General features: G+C 41.0%; 1 protein-coding gene across 1 annotated transcript; it reads right to left on the bottom strand.

Annotated features, from left to right (window-relative positions):
* Positions 1–11,420: 11,420 nt before the first annotated feature.
* sox18 (SRY-box transcription factor 18) lies at positions 11,421–19,832 on the bottom strand. The gene is made up of 2 exons (XM_020655891.3): positions 18,972–19,832; positions 11,421–16,240 (listed from the first exon to the last, which is right to left on the bottom strand). The coding sequence occupies exons 1-2, from the start codon at positions 19,384–19,386 to the stop codon at positions 14,913–14,915; spliced, it is 1,743 nt and encodes a 580-aa protein (XP_020511547.2). The 5' UTR covers positions 19,387–19,832; the 3' UTR covers positions 11,421–14,912.
* Between the last annotated feature and the right edge of the window lie 431 nt (positions 19,833–20,263).

The following is a 20,263-nucleotide window of genomic DNA, read 5'->3' as shown; positions in this document are numbered from 1 at the left end:
AGGTAGAGTAAGGAGGGAGGAACTGAGAGGAAAGGAAAGACCATCCAAAAAAAAGGAAAATTCAGACAGATGCAACACAAAAGACCCAGGAACGTTTTTGCTTCGTCCTACGTCGTGCGGTCTGCCCCACTGGGTCCGTTTTCTTTAATGTGAGTGCAGCCATGAGCAGCTGTACACACAGGTCACATGAGAACTGCAAGATCACGCGGGAACAAAGAGAACAACATGCTAAGAACATGTTGCTTTGTCTTCCTGAGGTTGATGAAGTGAGGGGATACACAATCTGGAGTCTGTATATTGGGTTTTATTTTGAAATTGACCCGATGCCCCTTGCGTTCCCATGTCTGATTTTCTGTCCTGCTTTACCTGCTCAGTTTAGCGTGACGCGTGCTTGCAGCGGGCTGATGACAATCTGTCGCTGTGAGAGGGGCGATTCTGGAAAACATGTAGGACCTGAATGATCTGAAATGATCTTGGAAATGTCAAGAGTTCATGTGTGAAACAGGCCAAAAAGAAATCTCTAAGGTAAGACAAAACCCTCACACTAAAAGAAGCATTTCTTTTTCATCATCATGATACCTAAAAAGTTGGTAATAACCAAAATGTTTCTTTAAAACAACCAAATATTTAAAAACTGCTCTCTGTTGGTCATAAAAAAGGAGAGTTAGGATTAGGGTCTAAAGGTCCCAGTTGCGTTTCCATGGTAACACCTGGCTCTGTAGCAGAGAATCCACTCCGTCAACTCACTGACAGCTCTGACTTTTTGTCTCAATCTAAAAACTTGTTAGTTTTCTTTGGATTTGAACTCGTTTGAAAAAGTTTCCTCATCACAGTCATCAATCTTTTTTTCTTTCTTTGTTTGGTCGTAATAAGCGTTTACTGAAAACGCAGCAGAGAGCGAAAAAAGAAAACAGCCCACTTATCCCGGACTCCTTCTGGCAGACCAGACTCTGAGCCACACGGACTTGTATCAGCGGGGCCATGGACGCATGATGGACCATTGTGTTAAATCATGGTGCAGAGATCAACGTTATAAAGACGTTAAATTCACTTTGAAAGCCATCCATCGACTTTAACTTCCCTCTTAGGAAAGTAGATCACATCGCTCCAGTCCTGAGGTCTTCACTGACTCCCTGTCAGAGGAGAGGGATTTTAAAATCCTGCTGCTGGTTTATAAAGTGCTGAATGGTTGAGAGCCAGAATACATCAGTGACCTCCTGATTAACTACCAAGCATCCAGACCGCTCCGCTCCTCTGGGACCAGGTCTGCTCTCTGTCCTCAGAGTCAGACAGAAACATGGAGAGGCAGCGTTCAGCTTCTATACTCTGTATATCTGGAACCATTGACAATAAAACTATTCAAATTATATACAAAGCAAACTATCAGCAATCGCCTCATGGTATCCAGGAGTTGTTCCAACCGAGAGAAAGCAAACATAAGTTGAGAGGAACCTGTATCTTCAAGAAACTAATGCAACAAAAAAAAAGTGGTTATTTCTTGGCTGATGGTTTTGATTAATATGTTCCCATTTTGTTTTGTCTAAAAACTTTATTTGTTTTGACCAACAAGTCTAACATCATACACTGATTGATGAAAACATTTTTATTTTTCTGTGAATAATAAAGCACAAAAATAAGAAGGGGTAGGACCAGTTGTTTAAACTTCTTCCTATCCCTTTTGAACATGAATTACATTATTTGAGTTATTTATTTGTTGCTATGGATCCTGAGGATCCAGTTTTTTGTTTTTGTTTTGTTTTTTCCTTTTTATTTTGTGTTTGTATTTTCTTAACATGTTCAATAAATTGACAAAAAGTCTCTCTCTCCTCTCGTCTTTTTTTTTTGCTGTTTTTTAAAATATTATTTCAATTTTTATACCAACTTGTTGTTTGACCAAATTTGTCGTGCTGTTGTGTAAAGAAGTTTTATTGTACTCTTGCATTCAATGACATAAAGTGACTAATCCTGTCCTATACATTCCTTGACTTTGATTGGCCAAATCCAACATTTATTTCCTGATTTTTTTTTTCATGAAGTGAAAGCGTCCGACCCAATGACAGTCCCTGATTATACTGTACAAATGTTTGTGTATCATTGTTTGAAAGTTTCACTTTATGTTGTCATGTTACAAACAAACCAGAAGCAAAATAAACAAACTCATTATTAAAAAATGAAAACAGTTTTCTGCAGTTTCCTTCCCCCCCGTGCAGCAGCAGTGATGCCTTCACTGTAATAACTTCCATATTGCATGAGAAGACAGGAGAATAAAAGAAAAGGATCAAATTAGAGAGAGGGATGGAAAGACAGAAAAAGAGTCAGTGGGAGGAGAGGAAACATAAAAAAAAATCCATGACATGTTCTGTGGGCAGATATGTGTGTCAGGGTCTGGGATCTATAAAAAGTAAAGACGGCTTCACTCGGAGTCCGAGGTCTCTCTCTCGCTTTCCTGTGAGACGAAGAATTAGACCGACTGTCGCCAACTTAACGTCGACAGAAACACAATTCAACTTCCTCCCAGATGGGAAATTTCTGATCCCACAGATTTCAATCCAGCACGGGAGGGGTGGATGATTCCCTCAGTTGTTGTCCTTGACCTCGACTATGATGGCTTCCCTTCAAGTTCTGAACTTTTTGTTTTGATGTTTTTAAGTGTTTCAAAACATGAGGAGCTGCTCCTGTGCTTCGCCGTTCCAAATAAAATGTTTTATAAAGTCGGATTAGGAGTATCTCTGTGACTTCTTACAGTCATGCTTACATCATTACAAGCTACAGTAAACGTCTCCATCTATGTCCTTCAGCAGCCCCCTCTAACAGGAAGTGAACTATGAAGTGAGCCACTTCCTGCCGGGACAGGAAACAGGAAGCAGTGGGGGTATACGGAGGAGAGAGCCTGACATCCTGCAGCAGAGAGAGAGACCGAGGCCAGCATGACATCATCGAGTCCATCCAGAGCCGTACATGTAAGGAGGAGTTCAGACGGTAAATGAGGTATGAAGCAGACCAGCAGGCGAGAACACACAGACTCAGAGACTTCATTTATAGAACCGGATATTTGCTTTGCCACGTTTAGCATCTGATGGATAGTTGAAAAATGATAACAGGTGCAGAAAATGTTGTTATTAAAACAATACTTAGAGTCTAATTAACCCCATGAGAAGTTCTGCTCGCATCAAATTTAAAACTCTGCTGCTCGCTTGATGATGATGATGATGATGGTCTCCATATTATTGATGATGATGATGGTTTTTGTTTGATAACAACGACTTATAAGATGGTTTCTATACTGATTAGAGCTCTCAAGAACTGCCCTCAATGTTGTGCTTTGCCTCTGGTCACTTCCTGTCAGCACCTGTGTGTCCAATCAGACTCAAAGCTGATCGTTTGCTCTTACTCACATTGTTCCCTTTTTTCTAGATCCTTGCTTGTGTTGTTCTTACTCTCTGATGTACGTCGCTTTGGATAAAAGCAAGATAATCTGACCTTTGCTGACTTTGGTCAGAAGGGGGGGAATTGGGCCCAAAATCGGCCTCGATCTCAGGTTTGTATACAAAAAGTCGTCTCTTTCCTAGTTTACCTTCCAGTTAGCTTAATAAGTTTGGAACCTGAATGATGCAGGGTCATGAAAAAGTGTTGAGATATAACAGTTTGAAGCATCCAGGAGCTTCTTGTGTTATAACAGCAATGACAGTACATGTAAATGTAGTTAGCCAGTAACACCAAACATTCTAGTTAGCTTAGCGTACCAGCATTAGCCTTTAACTTGGACCATTGGTTCTTAATTATGAAACCAACCTGAAGGGTTTTAAGTGGGATTTGAGACTTCTAACAACGAGAACCACAATGACAGTATGTTGGTCTTTGTCTCTGTGCGATCAAGATTGAGGAAACTTCTAACACAGAAGTTAGCTACTTAAAGGAGTGATATGTAACTCTGACCCCCTAGTGTTTAAAATGGGTACTGCAGTCTGAATTTAAAACAGTACAGAGAGCTGTCTCCCCCCTCCTCTCTAGAGTGGATGTTCACTCAGGTCACCATGTGGTGGACTCTGAAGCTTCAGTGTTTATCCAGCTCTGCATGGGTCTGTAAACCTTTCTGTGTTCTAACCTCTCTCCATTTTTCAAAAGCATCTCCAATATTGATCCTAGTTTGAGCACGTTTCTGCTCGTGGAGCTTATTAGAAACATGCAGAGGCTTTTTAGGTCGGGTACAATCACTTCTATCTGAACCACTTCTCTTGACCGCTTCCATCGCTGCAACACCTGTTGACCTGATAACTGCTCTCATATCTGACAAACCGAGGGGTGTCCAAAACGGCCGTGTGGGGGGGTCACCTTAAAAGCGCCTACCTTCTCTGGTCCAAACAAATCCAGAGCATTCAGGAGCAGAATCTAAAGTTAGAAGGACATACTGGCTGTATGTATGTATTGTGTAATTGTTGTTGTATTTTAAAGCTGCTCCAGTTTTCTGTTTGAATTTAATTTGAAACGTCGGCTACGCAGATGAAGGCAACCGACTTTTATCTTCACGTCATTAAATGTGTGAATCATTGTGACGGGTGTAACTGATGAACAGATGTCAGAGGATACTTTTATTAGAATATGAATATGTTAAAGATTAAAACGAAAATCAAATGACGTTAACAGATTAAAGTGAAATATCAGCACATAAAACACAGAGGGAAGACTTTGAGTCTCGACTGTGTCCGTCATCACACACACACACACACGCACACACGCGCACACGCACACACACACACACACACAAAGTATTATTTCATGTTCAGTGGTTGGAGTCTGAGTGGAAATTACAAACCACATTGACATTAATTAGAAAGTTTGGACAATACACACACACACACACACACTCATACAGAAACACACATATTTACAGTGTAATAACACATACACACATTTATATACATGAAAGACACACAAACATATACACACGCCACGTACACAAACTTTTATGCGATAACGTCACAGAACAATATACGCAGAGAAGTTGCACAAACTCAAAAACAAACACATTTACAGAGTAAACCAGCTGTCATCATACATCAGAGTCTGAGAAGACACACACACACACCGTACAAACACACACACACACACACAGTTAGCGAGTCAGTGTGTAGTTGTGGCGACTGATCTGACATCCTAACCACATGTGGCCAATAAAACACCAGAGAGAGAAAGAGATGGGAAAATCCCTCTCACTCTCTCTCTCCAACTCTCACATTGTCTCTCTCTCCTAATCAGCCTCTCTTTCTCTCTCTCTCTTTCTCTCTCTCTCTTTCTCTCTCTATTTTGCTCTCACTCTCTCTTTCTCTCTTTCTCTCTCTCTCTCTATGTCTCTCTCTCTCTCTCTCTCTCTTTCTCTCTTTCTCTCTCTCTCTATTTCTCTCTCTCTCTATTTCTCTCTCTCTCTCTCTCTTTCTCTCTCTCTCTTTCTCTCTTTCTCTCTCTCTCCTAATCAGCCTCTCTCTCTCTCTCTCTCTCTCTCTCTCTTTCTCTCTCTCTCTTTCTCTCTCTCTCTCTCTCTTTCTCTCTTTCTCTCTCTCTCTAACTCTTTCTCTCCAACTCTCACATTGTCTCTCTCCTAATCAGCCTCCCTCTCTCTCTCCCTCTCTTTCTCTCTCTCTCTCTCTCTCTCTCTCTCTCTCTGTCTCTCTGTCTATCTCTGTCTTCTCTCTCTCTCTCTCTCTTGCGCTCTCTAACTCTCTCTCTCCAACTCTCACATTGTCTCTCTCTCTCTCCTAATCAGCCCCTCTCTCTCTCTCTCTCTCTCTCTCTCTCTCCCTCTCTCTCTCCCTCTCTCTCTCTCCCCCTCTCTCTCCCCCCCTCTCTCTCTCTCTGTCTCAAACACACTGATGAACAAATTCCATTCTCTCTGCCTCTCCCTTCATTTCTCCCGTTTCCCTCTGGAGTTTTTCCCCTCTCATCTCCATATGTAACGTTAGAGTCAGAATCCAGATCTCTCTGCTTCTCTCTCAAAGCCTCCACACCAGAAGAGAAATCATGTTGACATCAAACGTATATTCAGGAGATCTCAGTTTAAGCTGATTGACTTGATTTAGGATCCCTCAAAGGTGTTTCATGTTGGAACTATTTGACGATCTTTCTTCTTTATAACAAGGTGACAAAGCAGATGTAGAGTAATGTGTACATCCTGTTGAGAGCATAACACGTGTGCTGCAAAAGAGTTTCTTCTTTTTTTATTGGTGGTAAATTAACATTCACTGCATATAGCTTAAAGCCTGGCTCAGACTGCAGGAGTTTTAAAATCAAACCACATTTTAAAATCTTGTAGCATCATGCACATTAGGAGAATCTTAACAGTTGTTCTTCTCTATAATCTCAAGCATGCACACACTACATGATGTGAAAATAATGGCACATTACATGTTACAGGATTTTATCAAAATTATTATGCCCTGTGAAGGAATGCATCACCTCATGTGACCTCATGTGACCTCATGTAAAATATCAACCGTCAGTTAAATTGTAATGTTTTGTGCAGAGAGGAAAAAGTTAGTTTCAGTGAAGAAATGTCTGGGTACAAGTGGACAACATGGGTTGTGTATTCTTCAGGGAGAGCTGGAGGTCAGATTGTACCTTAGTTTTTAGTTTAGTTTAATCGTTTGAATCAGGGACAGTGTACAAAATAAAACATTAGTCTCAGAAGAGATGCTTTGTACCAGATTTATCTAGCTAGCTCATTTCTATCTGTTGTCTGTTGTGGGTTGCATCCTGCTGCCAGTCAACACCATTTTTCACTGATAACTGTCCTCCATTGTCTCTCGCTGTGATTTTAGTCACACACAAACTTCTGCCAGAATCCTTCATGATCTACTCGTCAAGATATTTAATCCAAAATATCAAACATGTTTGGTATAAATCGAGGCCTGCCTGATGATCTCCGAGCGGATCAGGGACGTTAAGATTGTCGGGGAAGAAGGAATCGGACTTCAGGTGGGTCCCGGTTATCCTGCAGTCTGAACCAGGATTAAGAGAGACAAGAGGAAAAGATGCTTCACAGAAGGTGGATGTGAGTGTGTGATGAACTGAAGAGGAAAAAGAAATCATTCTGAGGTCGTCCAGAGTCAGACAGCCAGCGAGTGAAGGTCTTTAATGTGTCTCCTCTATGCACCTTGTGATCTTCTCTACTATGTCATGTATATCTCCAAACAGTATGGGAACAGGCTTTTTGTAACAGTTAATAGGAACTTCCATGCCCCTTTTTTTTTAAATCTTCAAAAACTGTTAAACATTCTCTCTTTGGATTCAAAGTTGTATGAAAATGAAAGTGAAGATCTTCACCGTGAATGACTCACACAGACGTGAAGGTTCTTGTTTGCAAACACGAACAGCTCTGGCATAGTTTAAAGTTTCACACACACACACACACACACACACACACACACACAGAGAAACACACCATGCACACACACCCTCGCACACTCGTTCACTTCCAGCTGGGAGCCGGGGAATCCAGATTTGTGTTATCTTTTCCAGACGGGGTAACAAGCAGCGGGTGAGGTGTTCCCATAAAAATATACACCTCTTCCTCTCTCTCTCTCTCCTTGTCCTTAAACACACACACACACACACACACACACACACACACACACACACACACACACACACACACACACACACACACACACACACACACACACACACACACACACACACCCTTTCCGAACATCCCAAACTTCCACAGGGGTTTCCTCTTCGTTGCTCACATTCCTGTCAGTTACCTCAGCAACACACACACACACACACACACACACACACACACACACACACACACACACACACACACACACACACACACACACACTATAAAAAAAAACCCTTACAGTAACACACACACTGAATACGGTGCATAACCTGGAATAGGAAAGCAATCTTCACACAATTCCCGGTTTGGTTTTAAAGACCAGTGGTGATACGTTCTGTCGGTTCACTCAGAATACAACATTTTTTAAGTTTAAAGTCAGACTAAAAGAGGGGCAGAGAGGGTAAGAGTGAGCGGGGGAATGGAGGAGAAACAACGGAAAATGAGGAGAAACGGAGCAAAGCATTGTGATTAAATAAGAAGAGAGAGAGAAAGGTCAACGATTTGAAATGACACGCGACTTGTGGAAAAAAAGGAGGTTTGTATTAAGGAAGGACAAAACCGTCTGGATGAGGAGGAAAACAAGAAACTGGTACTAATTTGAAAGAAACTCACATGGAAAAAGCAGATCAGGACGAGACGGAGGACAGGAGAGATGCAATCAAAAGTAAGCCTAAAAGTAACGATGAAAAGAGTGAACACAAAGTGTATTTTTAAGAGGGCATGGATTGTTAAATATTTCAAAGAGACAAAAAAAGAGGTCAAAGGGAGGGAGTGAGGTGAAGAGAGGCCAAGACACAACATGAATAAAGGCCCAAATCCCGCCCCCTCCTCTCTAGAGTGGATGTTCACTCAGGTCACCATGTGGTGGACTCTGAAGCTTCAGTGTTTATCCAGCTCTGCATGGGTCTGTAAACCTTTCTGTGTTCTAACCTCTCTCCATTTTTCAAAAGCATCTCCAATATTGATCCTAGTTTGAGCACGTTTCTGCTCGTGGAGCTTATTAGAAACATGCAGAGGCTTTTTAGGTCGGGTACAATCACTTCTATCTGAACCACTTCTCTTGACCGCTTCCATCGCTGCAACACCTGTTGACCTGATAACTGCTCTTATATCTGACAAACCGAGGGGCGTCCAAAACGGGCGTGTGGGGGGGGTCTTAAAAGCGCCTACCTTCTCTGGTCCAAACAAATCCAGAGCATTCAGGAGCAGAATCTAAAGTTAGAAGGAGGACATACTGGCTGCTGCATTGTTGTCACAGAAGCCAACACTTCATGTTTCCTTAATGTCTGATCAGATAGTAAGATACCTTTATCAATTCATTCAGTAGATATCTGACAGATTGGACCTTTAAAATCTACTTCATTAGACAGACACGAGGTACATTTAGCATTTTGGAGAAAATTGGAAAAGAGAGGAGATTGGGAAATGGATGGAGATTAAGAAAGTTGAAAGATGAAACAAAAGCACAAATAAAAAAAATAAACTCAAAAAGAAAAACAGACCAAGATTGAGAAGTTGTGAAAATGAGAAAGGAAACAGAACAAGATGCAGGAATCTAACTTGTGGGAAAGAGAATAAAAAAAACACTAAAGAGAAAAAGAAAATTAGAGCGAGTGGGGGGGACAGAGAGGGGATAAAACTGAAGAAGAAGAAAAAGGAGAGAACAGTTTTATTCTTGTTCCAAATGTTTTCTTAGAACCCCTCAGCGGTTTGTTTGGGGGGGGGGGGGGGGGTGGTGGCTGTCCCGTCGAGCCAAATTTCGTCGAATGTCTGATCTGAACCCGGAGAGGACAGAATCAGAGCAGATCACAGAGGATTTCAGCTCCGCACGAACACTGAGGTGATTGTCTTTTCTCTCCTTTTTCCCACCCCTCCTTATTCCATCCTTTATTTCCATACAAAGAGAAACGCAAAAGACCTAAAGCTTTCAATCTGGACGTTGAGAAATCCATAATTACTCTGTTTGTCCTGGAAAATCAAGCTGGGTCTGCATTTTTTTGGATTGCTCTTCAGAAATCATACCTGAGAGAGTTTTCAGTCCATCTTTCTCACAAACTGTTGGCGCTGGACCTGCTGCTGCATACATCTCCATGAATTATCCAGCAATAAATAAAGCTATGATGTTGGCCCTATTCTTCTTCCTGCATCTTCCTCTATCCCGGTTTTCAAACCAAAACCAAGGATAGGAAGAGCCAAAGATTTCTGCCTCTTAAAAGGACGTTTTTTTGCTAAATGTTGGAGCTCAAGTGCTCATGATAGATTAAAGGTGGATCTTTGTAATATAAAACAGAGTTATGTTTTTTACCCTCTCTTTTGTAAAGTGTCTTGAGATAACATTTCTTATGAATTGGAGTTAAATAAAGAGAGCTTGATGGATCAGCTGCTCCAAACCGTTCAGATGAATTCCTCACGTTTTATGTTTTGGTTGTACGACTGCATACGTTCACAGTCGGCGCAGAGCCACAAGCAGATTCTCATTGTCATGCCCACCCCGATTGCCTCTGCTCAAAACGACAAAGAGCATCTTAAAGAACCATGGACACAGCATGGCCAGCCTGTTGGATGTGTCTTCCCTCTCTCACAAAAGGCAAGGCAAGTTTTTTTTTTTTATAAAGCACATTTCAGCAACGAGGCAATGAGAAGTGCTTCACACAAGACATCCAAAGCTTCTTGACAAAGGGAAAAAGAGACATTAAAATGTCATTAAAACAAATCCAAGAGAAGATTAGATATGAAATAAGTGAATATAGAAGATCGATCAGAAATAAGGACATGTGTCAAGCTCCACGATTAGACAGTCTGAGAACCGCAGTGCATTGTGGGGCGGTTTAGTTTGAGCAGTGCATTACCAACTTAAAAATTCTAGCCGATCTTTTAATCATCAGGATATTTCTCGCAAACAAGAAAAATGCATACTTATGATTTTTGATCATACGACATACATCTGACAACACATTAAAACGAATAGTAGTATGAAAGGATGTGTTTTGGACACAGCCTAGATGAAAGGGGTGGTTTAATCTCGAGCTCAGGAGAGACATGATGGCAGGAACTGAAAAACAAATTCAGGAAAAGTAATGTCGACAGATTGATTGGATGTTACCAAGTTGCAACCTCCAACCAATGAGCTTCAGGGTGACAAAATGAGCCTGAAACTGTCCTCCAAAACGTTTGATTTAATGTATTCAGTGTTGCTTCAGAGACTCACAAACCAAAGTGTATTCTTAGAAGTGTTTATTTTGTGAAATGATTTTTTAAAAACAGAACAGATGCATTTACAGCCATCCCACGTTTTTCTTACAAATAAACACAAACAAAAACCATTTACTACGGAAAAATACATTTATAATCCCTGACAGACAGATTTAGAAGCACCGCAGTGACACTTCTCGGAAAACATGCTTTTTATTCGTCATTATGTGACTGCTGAGAAAAATATCCTTTGATTTTTATCCTCATTTTTTTTTTCTAAAGATAATTATTACCAAAAGCCTGAGAGTTATTGCACGACTTTAAAAAAAAGCGTCTGTCTCTCTGATGTTCTTTGTGTGTCACAGTAAATTAAAATGGAAACAAGACTGTGTTTGGTGTCAACAGAAAAGAATGCCAAATGCAGATGTAAAAGTATTTCTTTTTTTAATACTTTCTCTGAGCTGCTGCTTCTCTCTGCGGCTCTGTCCTCCAGAGGAAATGTTCGGAAAAATCTACTGTTTCTCTGTTTTTACCCACAAACAACAGTGTGGTAAAAGGACTGGTTTCACTATACAAGATACCAGATTTTGTTCTACTGTTTCATGTAAAAAAAAAAAAAAAAAAAAGTTGTCTGCAAGAATAATGCATTACAGATGCAGAATGAATCCTGTTGGTAAAGCGTCTGTTTTCAGCTCCCGCTGTTGACAAAAATATTACAGGATAGATGCTACATAAACACATCCAGAGAGGCCTCTGCAGTGGATACAACTGTTGATTTTTTTATTTTCTCAGCACAAACAAAACCACAAGATTGCATTTGAATTTCCAGTTGTTTAGGTGAAAGAAAAACGGTGTGGGAAGGAAGGTTTCCCGTTTCTAGTGTCACTGTAATTAATTCAAGACCAGTACACTGCAAAAAAAAATAACTCACATTTTAGCGAGTGTATTTGTCTAATTATTAGTCAAAAAGATCTCATTGCACTTATTTTAAGCCACATTCACCGTATTTAGTAATTCAGATAGTAAATCTCATTTATGGGGCTTAACCAGTACATTTTGTTTGCAGATATTTTTTACTAAGAAATTCAGGCCTTGTTTTTTTTAATTTTATTTCAAACTTCGTTGAGATGATTCATTTCAATTTCAAGGTGTTCCCAACAGATTACAAATTTCAACAAGACAGAAAAGGACCAAAAAACAAGACAAAATGTTACAATACACAGACAACAAAAAGCAACCCACTCAGATTAAAATTGAGTAGTGGATGAAAAACATTACAACCAAATGATGGCCTTAGTGTTCAGCCATATCTAAGAAAAGAATACTAGTGGATCCAAATATATTTATAAGTCAATACAGATACTGATATCTTGACATAAGATGATTATCTGGACTTGTCGGGTGAATGCGACTTACATTAGGTGTACTGAAACATTTCTGACAAGAATTTGGACAAACATACAACGATATGAGTTTTTGCAGTGTAGAGATCTACTGGGAGGCAAGATCATGACACAACACATTTCAATGGAACAAATAATTCAAATAATCTTTAAAGGACTTTTACTTTATTGCCAAGAGTCATGTTGGAATGGCATTATATCTGTCATGTTTGAAATACAAAATGTTAGCAAGGAGGCAATTAATCTAGCTTAGCACAAAGACTGCAAGCAGCGGGAGAACAGGAAACCTGAATAAGGTTCAAATTCTGCTCATTGTTGTTAAATTTAAATTATCTTAAACAACTACATGTACAATACTTTCAGGTAAAATTATGTTTTTGTAGTTTGAGAGGGAGTAAGAAAGTGTAACACCATCATGTAACAAAACAGCATGAGCAGTAACTGTACAAAAAACTAATTTTTAAACATTTATCTTTGTTTACAGTTGTAGTAACAACATTCAACAATTTGATTGTTGTTTACAGTTGTAGTAACAACATTCAACAAATTGATATGTAGGTATTAGAGGTGCAGCTCTGTTAAATATTGGAGAATGCCAAGCTAGAGCTCTACGTCTTATTCCTGTCTTAATGCTAAGCTAGGCTAACTGCCTCCTGGTTACAGTTTAAAAACTCAGCAAGTGGTCAGTATCAACCTTCTCATCTAAATCTTAGTAAGAGACTGAGTTGGCATGATTCATAAAAAGTCCTAAAATTGATAAAAACAGAATCCATAAAACAACAACATAAACATAGTCTTATTTGTACAACAAAATACTTAAAATTACAGAAATTTAACTTTTAATAAGTAGTGTTCCTTCTATACAGCTAAGACTTTAAACCCAGTGCAAAGAGAACATTTCATAGTCTCAATTTCTCCTTCACATACTGCCAACAGGCATAGCATCAATATATACAGTAAACAGCTACAAGAAAAAACATTAAAAACCCAGCACATGAACCATTACCCTTCAAAGTTTTAATTAAACTTAGTAATAGATCAATTTGGTCAAACAGCTTTCCAGTTTCCTCAGGTTTAAAGTTGCTTTGCATAAATTGGCAGACCTTGGACAAGCTGAATTTAAAACTCTAGATATAACAAGACGCTGTTTTTATAATCTACCAGTTTTGTTCCAATATGAACTTTTAGAACCAAATGTTCTGATACTTGTAGAACAAAATTACCCTTAATAACTCTGAAAAAAAGACATTTTGTTTAAACAAGTGATGTGCGTGTGATACCAGAGAGGCTTCCTTGATTTATGAATCTTTAACATATCTGTGTTTTTAGCCAAAAGCAAATTTAAACTTGCAAGCTTTGGCATGAAGTTTGACGTGAGGCCCTACCGGTTCGACTGAGCGGGAGCAGCGAGTATCACGGTCAGAGAGAACCCGACCCGGCTTGTAAAACATCCTGATAGTTTGTGGGAGACATCAGTGGTTTGCTCTGGGTCTGTTGCCAAGGCTTTCCCGTAACACTGCTAAAGGTTTGGAGGCTGGATCAAGTCCTTCCCAGAGACTATTTTCAGTCTTTGTTCATCTCCACAGTTTGTCTTTCATATTCCCATTATATATATATGAAATTAACTATTCTAAATGTCATTAAGTTCAATGAGATGAATATTCATTTGGCATGTTTAAAAAAAAAATATTTGAGATGATCTTGAAATTCATAGTTAGGAACTACACAGTGCATTTTGCTTGCATAGGCTTGTTTTCTTGTCGTCTGGCACCAGGGGGGTTAGAGTGCAGAGAAACACAACATGGCACTGAACTACGACAAGCATTTGCTGATATTGTAATCCCTGAAACATTTTTAACCACAGAAAAATGTAAGGGTCATAAATGTATCCAGCTATTCACAAAGACTCAGTTTAATAGCATTAACACTGCTAACGCAAAACAAAAACAAAAAAAACTAGCACCCTTGATAACAATCTAAAACCATGGTACTATTTTAAAGTACTCTCCAGCTGCCTTCAGCTTACTTAAGTTCATTTTCTTTTCTTTTTACTGGAGGCGCACCTAAAGCACTTAAAGTCAAATATTACACCCTGAAAATGTACTGATAAAAAAATAATCAATGGTGGAATTACGCAACTGAAATGGTGAGTTTTCTTTCCTTAAGTGTGCTAACACCACCAGCTAAAGCTACACTAGCTAAGCGACTGAACGTAGATGGTTTTGCTGCTGGCTTCTATTGGTCAGAGGGTAACCAGTGCTAGCAAGCTAACACACCTTAGTCTACACTAGCCACCCCTTGTAGCCTGTGGATTGTAAATATAGCTGGTTAGCTAGCAAACTAACTGTAAAATATCACTTCTAGGAATGTATAAGTTGACCCTAAAAATAAGCCAGTATGTTTACTTTGTCAAAGTGCTTTGTTTGCCATTTTCCAGTTAGCAATTCCAGTTAGAGTTGGTAGAACAAAACCAATCACTTCCATCTTACTTTTCAGCATTAAAAAAACCCTAAACTTTTATAAGTTGATAGTTGGAATCTAAAAGGTAAAAGCAAGACATGAAAATGGCTTGACTAAAAGTATGAGCAACAACTTCCCTTCACTCTCTACCATGTAACAATCGACCAGTTTGAATCAACCATTCCCAACTGTGCAGTAAGAAGGAGGTATAAACGAGAGATGCGCTGACAAAGTATTTATCCAGTGATACAGGCACTGTAATAGACAGCACTGCTGGCATCAGAAAGAGCAGATATTAGAGGACTACTTGCCTCTTCACAACCACCAGCACCGCTCAGAATGCTACTGACATCCCTGTTAACACTGGTGGTTATGCTACCAACACCGCTGCGCCCAGTCATGACTTTGGACCCACCCCCACAACGTCCGTAGACCTCTTCTCGATTCCTTCCAACATTTACATACTGGTCAAATTCATGCCTATCCACCTCGGACCAAAACTCAGCAGAGGAAGACCCTAAATGCCCAGACGACTCAGCATTTGAGGGCTCTAAGTGCAAAGAGGGAGGGAAGGTTGAGGGAGGGATTGAGGACGATGAGCAGGAAGAAGAAGTCTCCGGAGGAGGTGAAAGCTGCCCTAGCTGAGAGGGCATGTAGTACCCAGAATTCAGGCTGCTGCTTCCATACATCTGGCCGAAGTAGCCAGAAGAAGAAGAGGTTTGATTTGGCATTTGTTGAGATTTGATCGGCTCAGGAAGGCTGATGGACGGCTGGGTGTAGGAAACAGGGGAGGAGGAATCAGATAGAGGGGGTTGGCACTTTACAGGACTTCTTAAGGCAATGTGATGACCAGAGGCGTGAGGAGGGTTTAATCTGGAGGACATGTTTGACTCAACAGAACTCATTCTAGAGTCAACTCTGGGACTTCTGCCTGGACTCAAATTAGAGTTCATACTTGTGCTTAAACTTGCACCAACACTCATTCCTGAACTCTGACCGTACGTTGCTGCACCATGTATGGAGTTGTGGTGGCTGTGGTTGTTGTAACTGTGGCCGTAATGCTGGTTATGATGGTGGAGGTGGTGATGGTACCCGCTCCAACCTCCCATCCCTGCGTCCTCCTGCACATGTTGGGGGAAGAACACTGACTCCCCAGCAGCTCCTTCTTCCAGAATATCCAGAGGGGACATCTCCGGAGTGGGCAGGCCATAGCTCTCCAGCTCTAGGTGTCCCGTGGCCTGGAGGTCCCTGAAGTGTCCAAGAGAAGGCAGCAGGTGATGGGAGTGATGGTGATGCTGAGGGTGGGCACCTGGATGTCCATAAGTAGAATTGTCCGCACCCAACGGACTCATTCCAGGTCCTAATCCCAGGCCTGGAGCCCCGCCTTGGGCTAAACTGTGAAGCAGAAGGCCCGGTTCAACGCGTTTGAGTTTCTTGGTGGTCTTCTTGCGGCGAGGCCTGTACTTGTAGTTTGGGTGGTCCTGGAGGTGCTGGACACGGAGACGTTCTGCTTCCTCCACAAATGGTCGCTTGTCCGTAGCACTGAGGGCTTTCCATGACTGACCTGAAAGGAAGAGGACAGGAGAACGTTTCAAAATAAGTCAAATTATTTCCATTTTGTCTGCACTTTTGAAAAAGACAGAGAGAGAATGATGACATTGATTTCACTGACCATAATTGTTCACATCAACATCTTTATCAGTTTGTGAATTCTAGAGCTGTCCCTGTCAAACTTTTCTTGATGAACAATACATTTCTGGCCAACAAATAATCGTCCATCTATCCCTTATCTATACTGCTTATCCCTTTCGGTGCTCTGGGAGGGCTGTAGCCGATCCCAGCTGTCGTTGGGAGAGAGAGGCGGGGTACACCCTGGACTGGTTGCTAGTTAATCACAGGGCTGACATATAGAGACAGACAACCAAACTACCATTCACACTCATGCCTATGGAGTCACCAATTAGCCTTAGGAGCATGTCTTTGGCCAAAGTACTCAGCGATAACCCACATACGCATGGGGAGAACATGCAAACTCCACACAGAAAAAAAGCCCTTTCCCATGTGATTTGAATCAGAAACCTTCTTGCTGTGAGGCTACAGTTCTAATAACTGCGTCACTGTGCAGCCCACAACAAAATATGAAATAGTCAAAAATGACAAAAAATATTTATTTCCCCCCAAAGAAATGTTATTTCTCATGGAAAATTTAAAGAAACCAAGCAAACAAGATATTTTTTGACACTGGGAGTGGTTAAATGTCACCAGCTTTATAAAGAAAATAAATTGATTATCAAAGAGACAGTAGATAGATAGATGATGTTTTTGCCTTTGATTGCCTGAAAATGACCGAAACATGAAGTGCTAATATGCAGATTTAAGACCGGCCCGGTTTCTGTCATGCCTTAAAAACAGGATAAGTGAGGACATGTCCCAACATGTCTGTGTTCGTGGTTAAAAGTAGTGAAACAAAAACCTTTGATAAACCAGATATGAGAACTTATGATGGATTTAAGCTAGTGTAATAATGGCTTTTATTCACAGTTCTCATGGTTGCAGACAGCAGCGGCCCTGAGATTTAAAAAGCATCGTTATTTCCACAAACTTTATTGTTTGAATCTCAGAGGAGCTCTGAAAATCTAGAGTTGTGTATCAGCTCAGCAGACGGAGACGCTCCATGTTTGATATTTCATAAATTTGAATCAGAGCTTGTTGCACTGTAAAAAGACAAAGAGTTCAAATAGCTACATGCCCTGTGCAGTAATCTTACTTAATCTCTTTCCAACATTGGATTGAGCACACAAAAGTGTGCTATTATCAAGCACACTTTTATTTTAGGACTTAAAGTATAACAGCTGGCTTATTTTAAAGCTGAAAGTGATGAAATCCCAACTTTAACTGATTTTCCTTTGTAGCTATAAACTCAAATAGAAAAAAGATTTATTAACGCAGATGTGACATCTGACTTAGTGTGCATCCGTCCAGCTGATCGATCATGGTTAAAACAATGGCAGCAATAACAACACATTGCAAGAACTGACTTCATATGATGGGCTCCTCTTTAAATTATTCTCAAAGCAACAACCTGTTAACATGAAGGATACAAAAACAAACAAATCAAGTCCATCCAAACTCTTCAAATCAAATCTTCACCCTCTGACAGTTAAAAGGTCTCATCCAGAGTTTCAAGTTTCAGGGAAGAACAGCAGCTGTGGTTAGCATGGATTCATTTTTGTTGTGGCGTAATTCATATTTAGATTCAACTCTGGAGTTTGGAGAATAATGAGCACATTTTAAACAGCAGAACGATGATTTATGCTGCAGGAAGTTTCTCTGGACTTTTGGGATTTTTCCAATTATCCTAAAACTGAGGAAACTAGAAAACCTTTTGGACCTCTTGAGTGAGTGATTGAAGCTAAAAAGATTTATTTAATATGTAGATCCAGACACCATAGATCAGCTCTATCCTTCTGCAAGTTTTTCAGTTTAAAAATAAATAGAAAGAAAACTTGGCTAAACACCAAAGAGGTATTGCATCGACTTCAGTTTTGAGAATGAACCTGTTTCTGAAGCTTCTTTAAAAAGCAGTGTGTGTGTGTGTGCATGCATGTGTGTTTTTGCGTGTATCTGTGTGAGTCCCTTTTTGCGCGCCTTCTGTAAGCCTGTGTGAGTGCTGTATGAGAAAGGAGAGGTAATATAATAACTTTATATTTGAATACATTTTGATTTGAATTGGTTGGCTCAGGGTTGTTTAAAATCTCACTTTATTGTTTTTTCTACGTTTTACTGTTTAGCATATTTAAAATAAGCACTTGAATTGAAATGAACAGAATTTAAAACAGAATGAATTCACAATCAAACAGACTGAATACATAAAGCTATGCTGCGTTTACTAAAGATAAGACGGGACCAAAGTGCATCTCTTTTAAGTCGATGGATTATTAGAAAGATAGAGAAACATAATGTAGATGTAAGTGTGCGTAATGTTTAGTCGGAAATGTGATTATCTGTGTCAGACTTGGTTACAGTCATATTTAAATGATGCTCTGCAGAGTTTAAAAGTTGAAGCGAATATTGTGAATACTGCGACTCGGATCGGATGGATATCAACAATTCAGTCAATGAAAACTGATTCAGTATTTAGTCACAGATACACACTGACATCGTGGTGAGTCTCAGGAGTTTCTTCCCTGATTATTGTTCAAAAAAGTTTGGAAATTGACATCAATCTGGTTCTACTAATTTAATGCTCATCAAACATTTTACTCTTTCTTTCCTGAAGGACTTTTTTCTCTTACCGAGCATCTTGCTGAGCACGGCGTTGTGGAGGTCAGGGTTCTGCACGGCCAGTCGCTTCCTCTCGTCTTTAGCCCAGACCATGAAGGCGTTCATGGGCCTGCGGATCCTCTGCTCGCCCCCCGCGGCCTTCCCATCGACTGAGCCCGCCGACACACCCCCCGTCGGGGTCAGGTCCGACGGACTCTTCCCCCCTGAGCCGGACGTCAGAGAAATCCTCTGCTCCGTCCTCCTCATGGTTCCCGCTCTGACTCCGAGGCTCTCAGGAGAGCTGCAGTCCCCGGAGAGGTTCTGCTCGAAACCCATCTCGGAGTCCGACGCGGGGCTCGGGGTCCCGGACGCCCAGGGGCCCCCGAGGGACATCCGGGTCGCATGCAGAAGAGTCTCTCTGGACAAGCTGGGCTCGGCTAAATTCATTCCAGAACCGGGCTTGGATTCAACTTTCTTTTCTTTTTTTTTTTAGTCCGAGTGAGATCCTGCAAACGTCTGTGTCAGTTTGTCGGGTTGTAAAGTTCTGGAAAAGATTAGCAACTCAAAATGCTTCAGATGACAGAGAGACAGATCGAGAGACGAGTTTGATGGATTTGGAGCACAAATCCCAAAGCAAAGCATCGAGATGTGAGAGGAGGGGAGGGAAAAAAAGAGAAAACAAACAAGTTGTGGTGCAGGATATTCCCCCTGAAAGTGATCCACAATGACTCTGCTTCTTTCTTTTCTTCACTCCGTTTTCTCTCTCTCTCTCTCTAAAGACAACAGTTCTTGTTTGGAGTGTGCGGTGCAGCGGTTTGTCCAGAGCTCAATTCCCCCCGCCGTCACTCAGGCCGTCCGACTCGCTGTCTCTCTGCCTGTCTGCCCTGTTTGAAAGTTTTGAAACTTGTGGCCAGATTCTGCCGACCCACGCTGGGTATATATATACCCCGCCCTTACCGATCACATAAATATAAAGCTGGGGGATTTTAACCAATGAGACGCCAGGCAGGCGCGAGGGAAAAAGATGAGTGTGTGTGGGAGACAAAGTAAAGGAGGGAGGGGGGGGGGGGGAGGCCTAAACGTCGCCTCCCTCTCTTTCCTCCTCCCTGACCGCCACCCTTTCCTCCCCCCTGAAGCTCCTCGCACACACACACACACACACACACACACACACACACACACACACACACACACACACACACACACACACACACACACACCATGTCCGCCTGAACAGGGAGATGTAATCAGAGAGGTTCCATTGTTTCTGCCCAACTGAGAATGGAGCTTCTCACACACACACACACACACACACACACACACC

The sequence above is a fragment of the Labrus bergylta genome, chromosome 12 (genome assembly GCF_963930695.1).
Source record: "Labrus bergylta chromosome 12, fLabBer1.1, whole genome shotgun sequence".
Classification (NCBI taxonomy): domain Eukaryota; kingdom Metazoa; phylum Chordata; class Actinopteri; order Labriformes; family Labridae; genus Labrus; species Labrus bergylta.
This window is presented reverse-complemented; position numbering and strand designations above follow the sequence as displayed.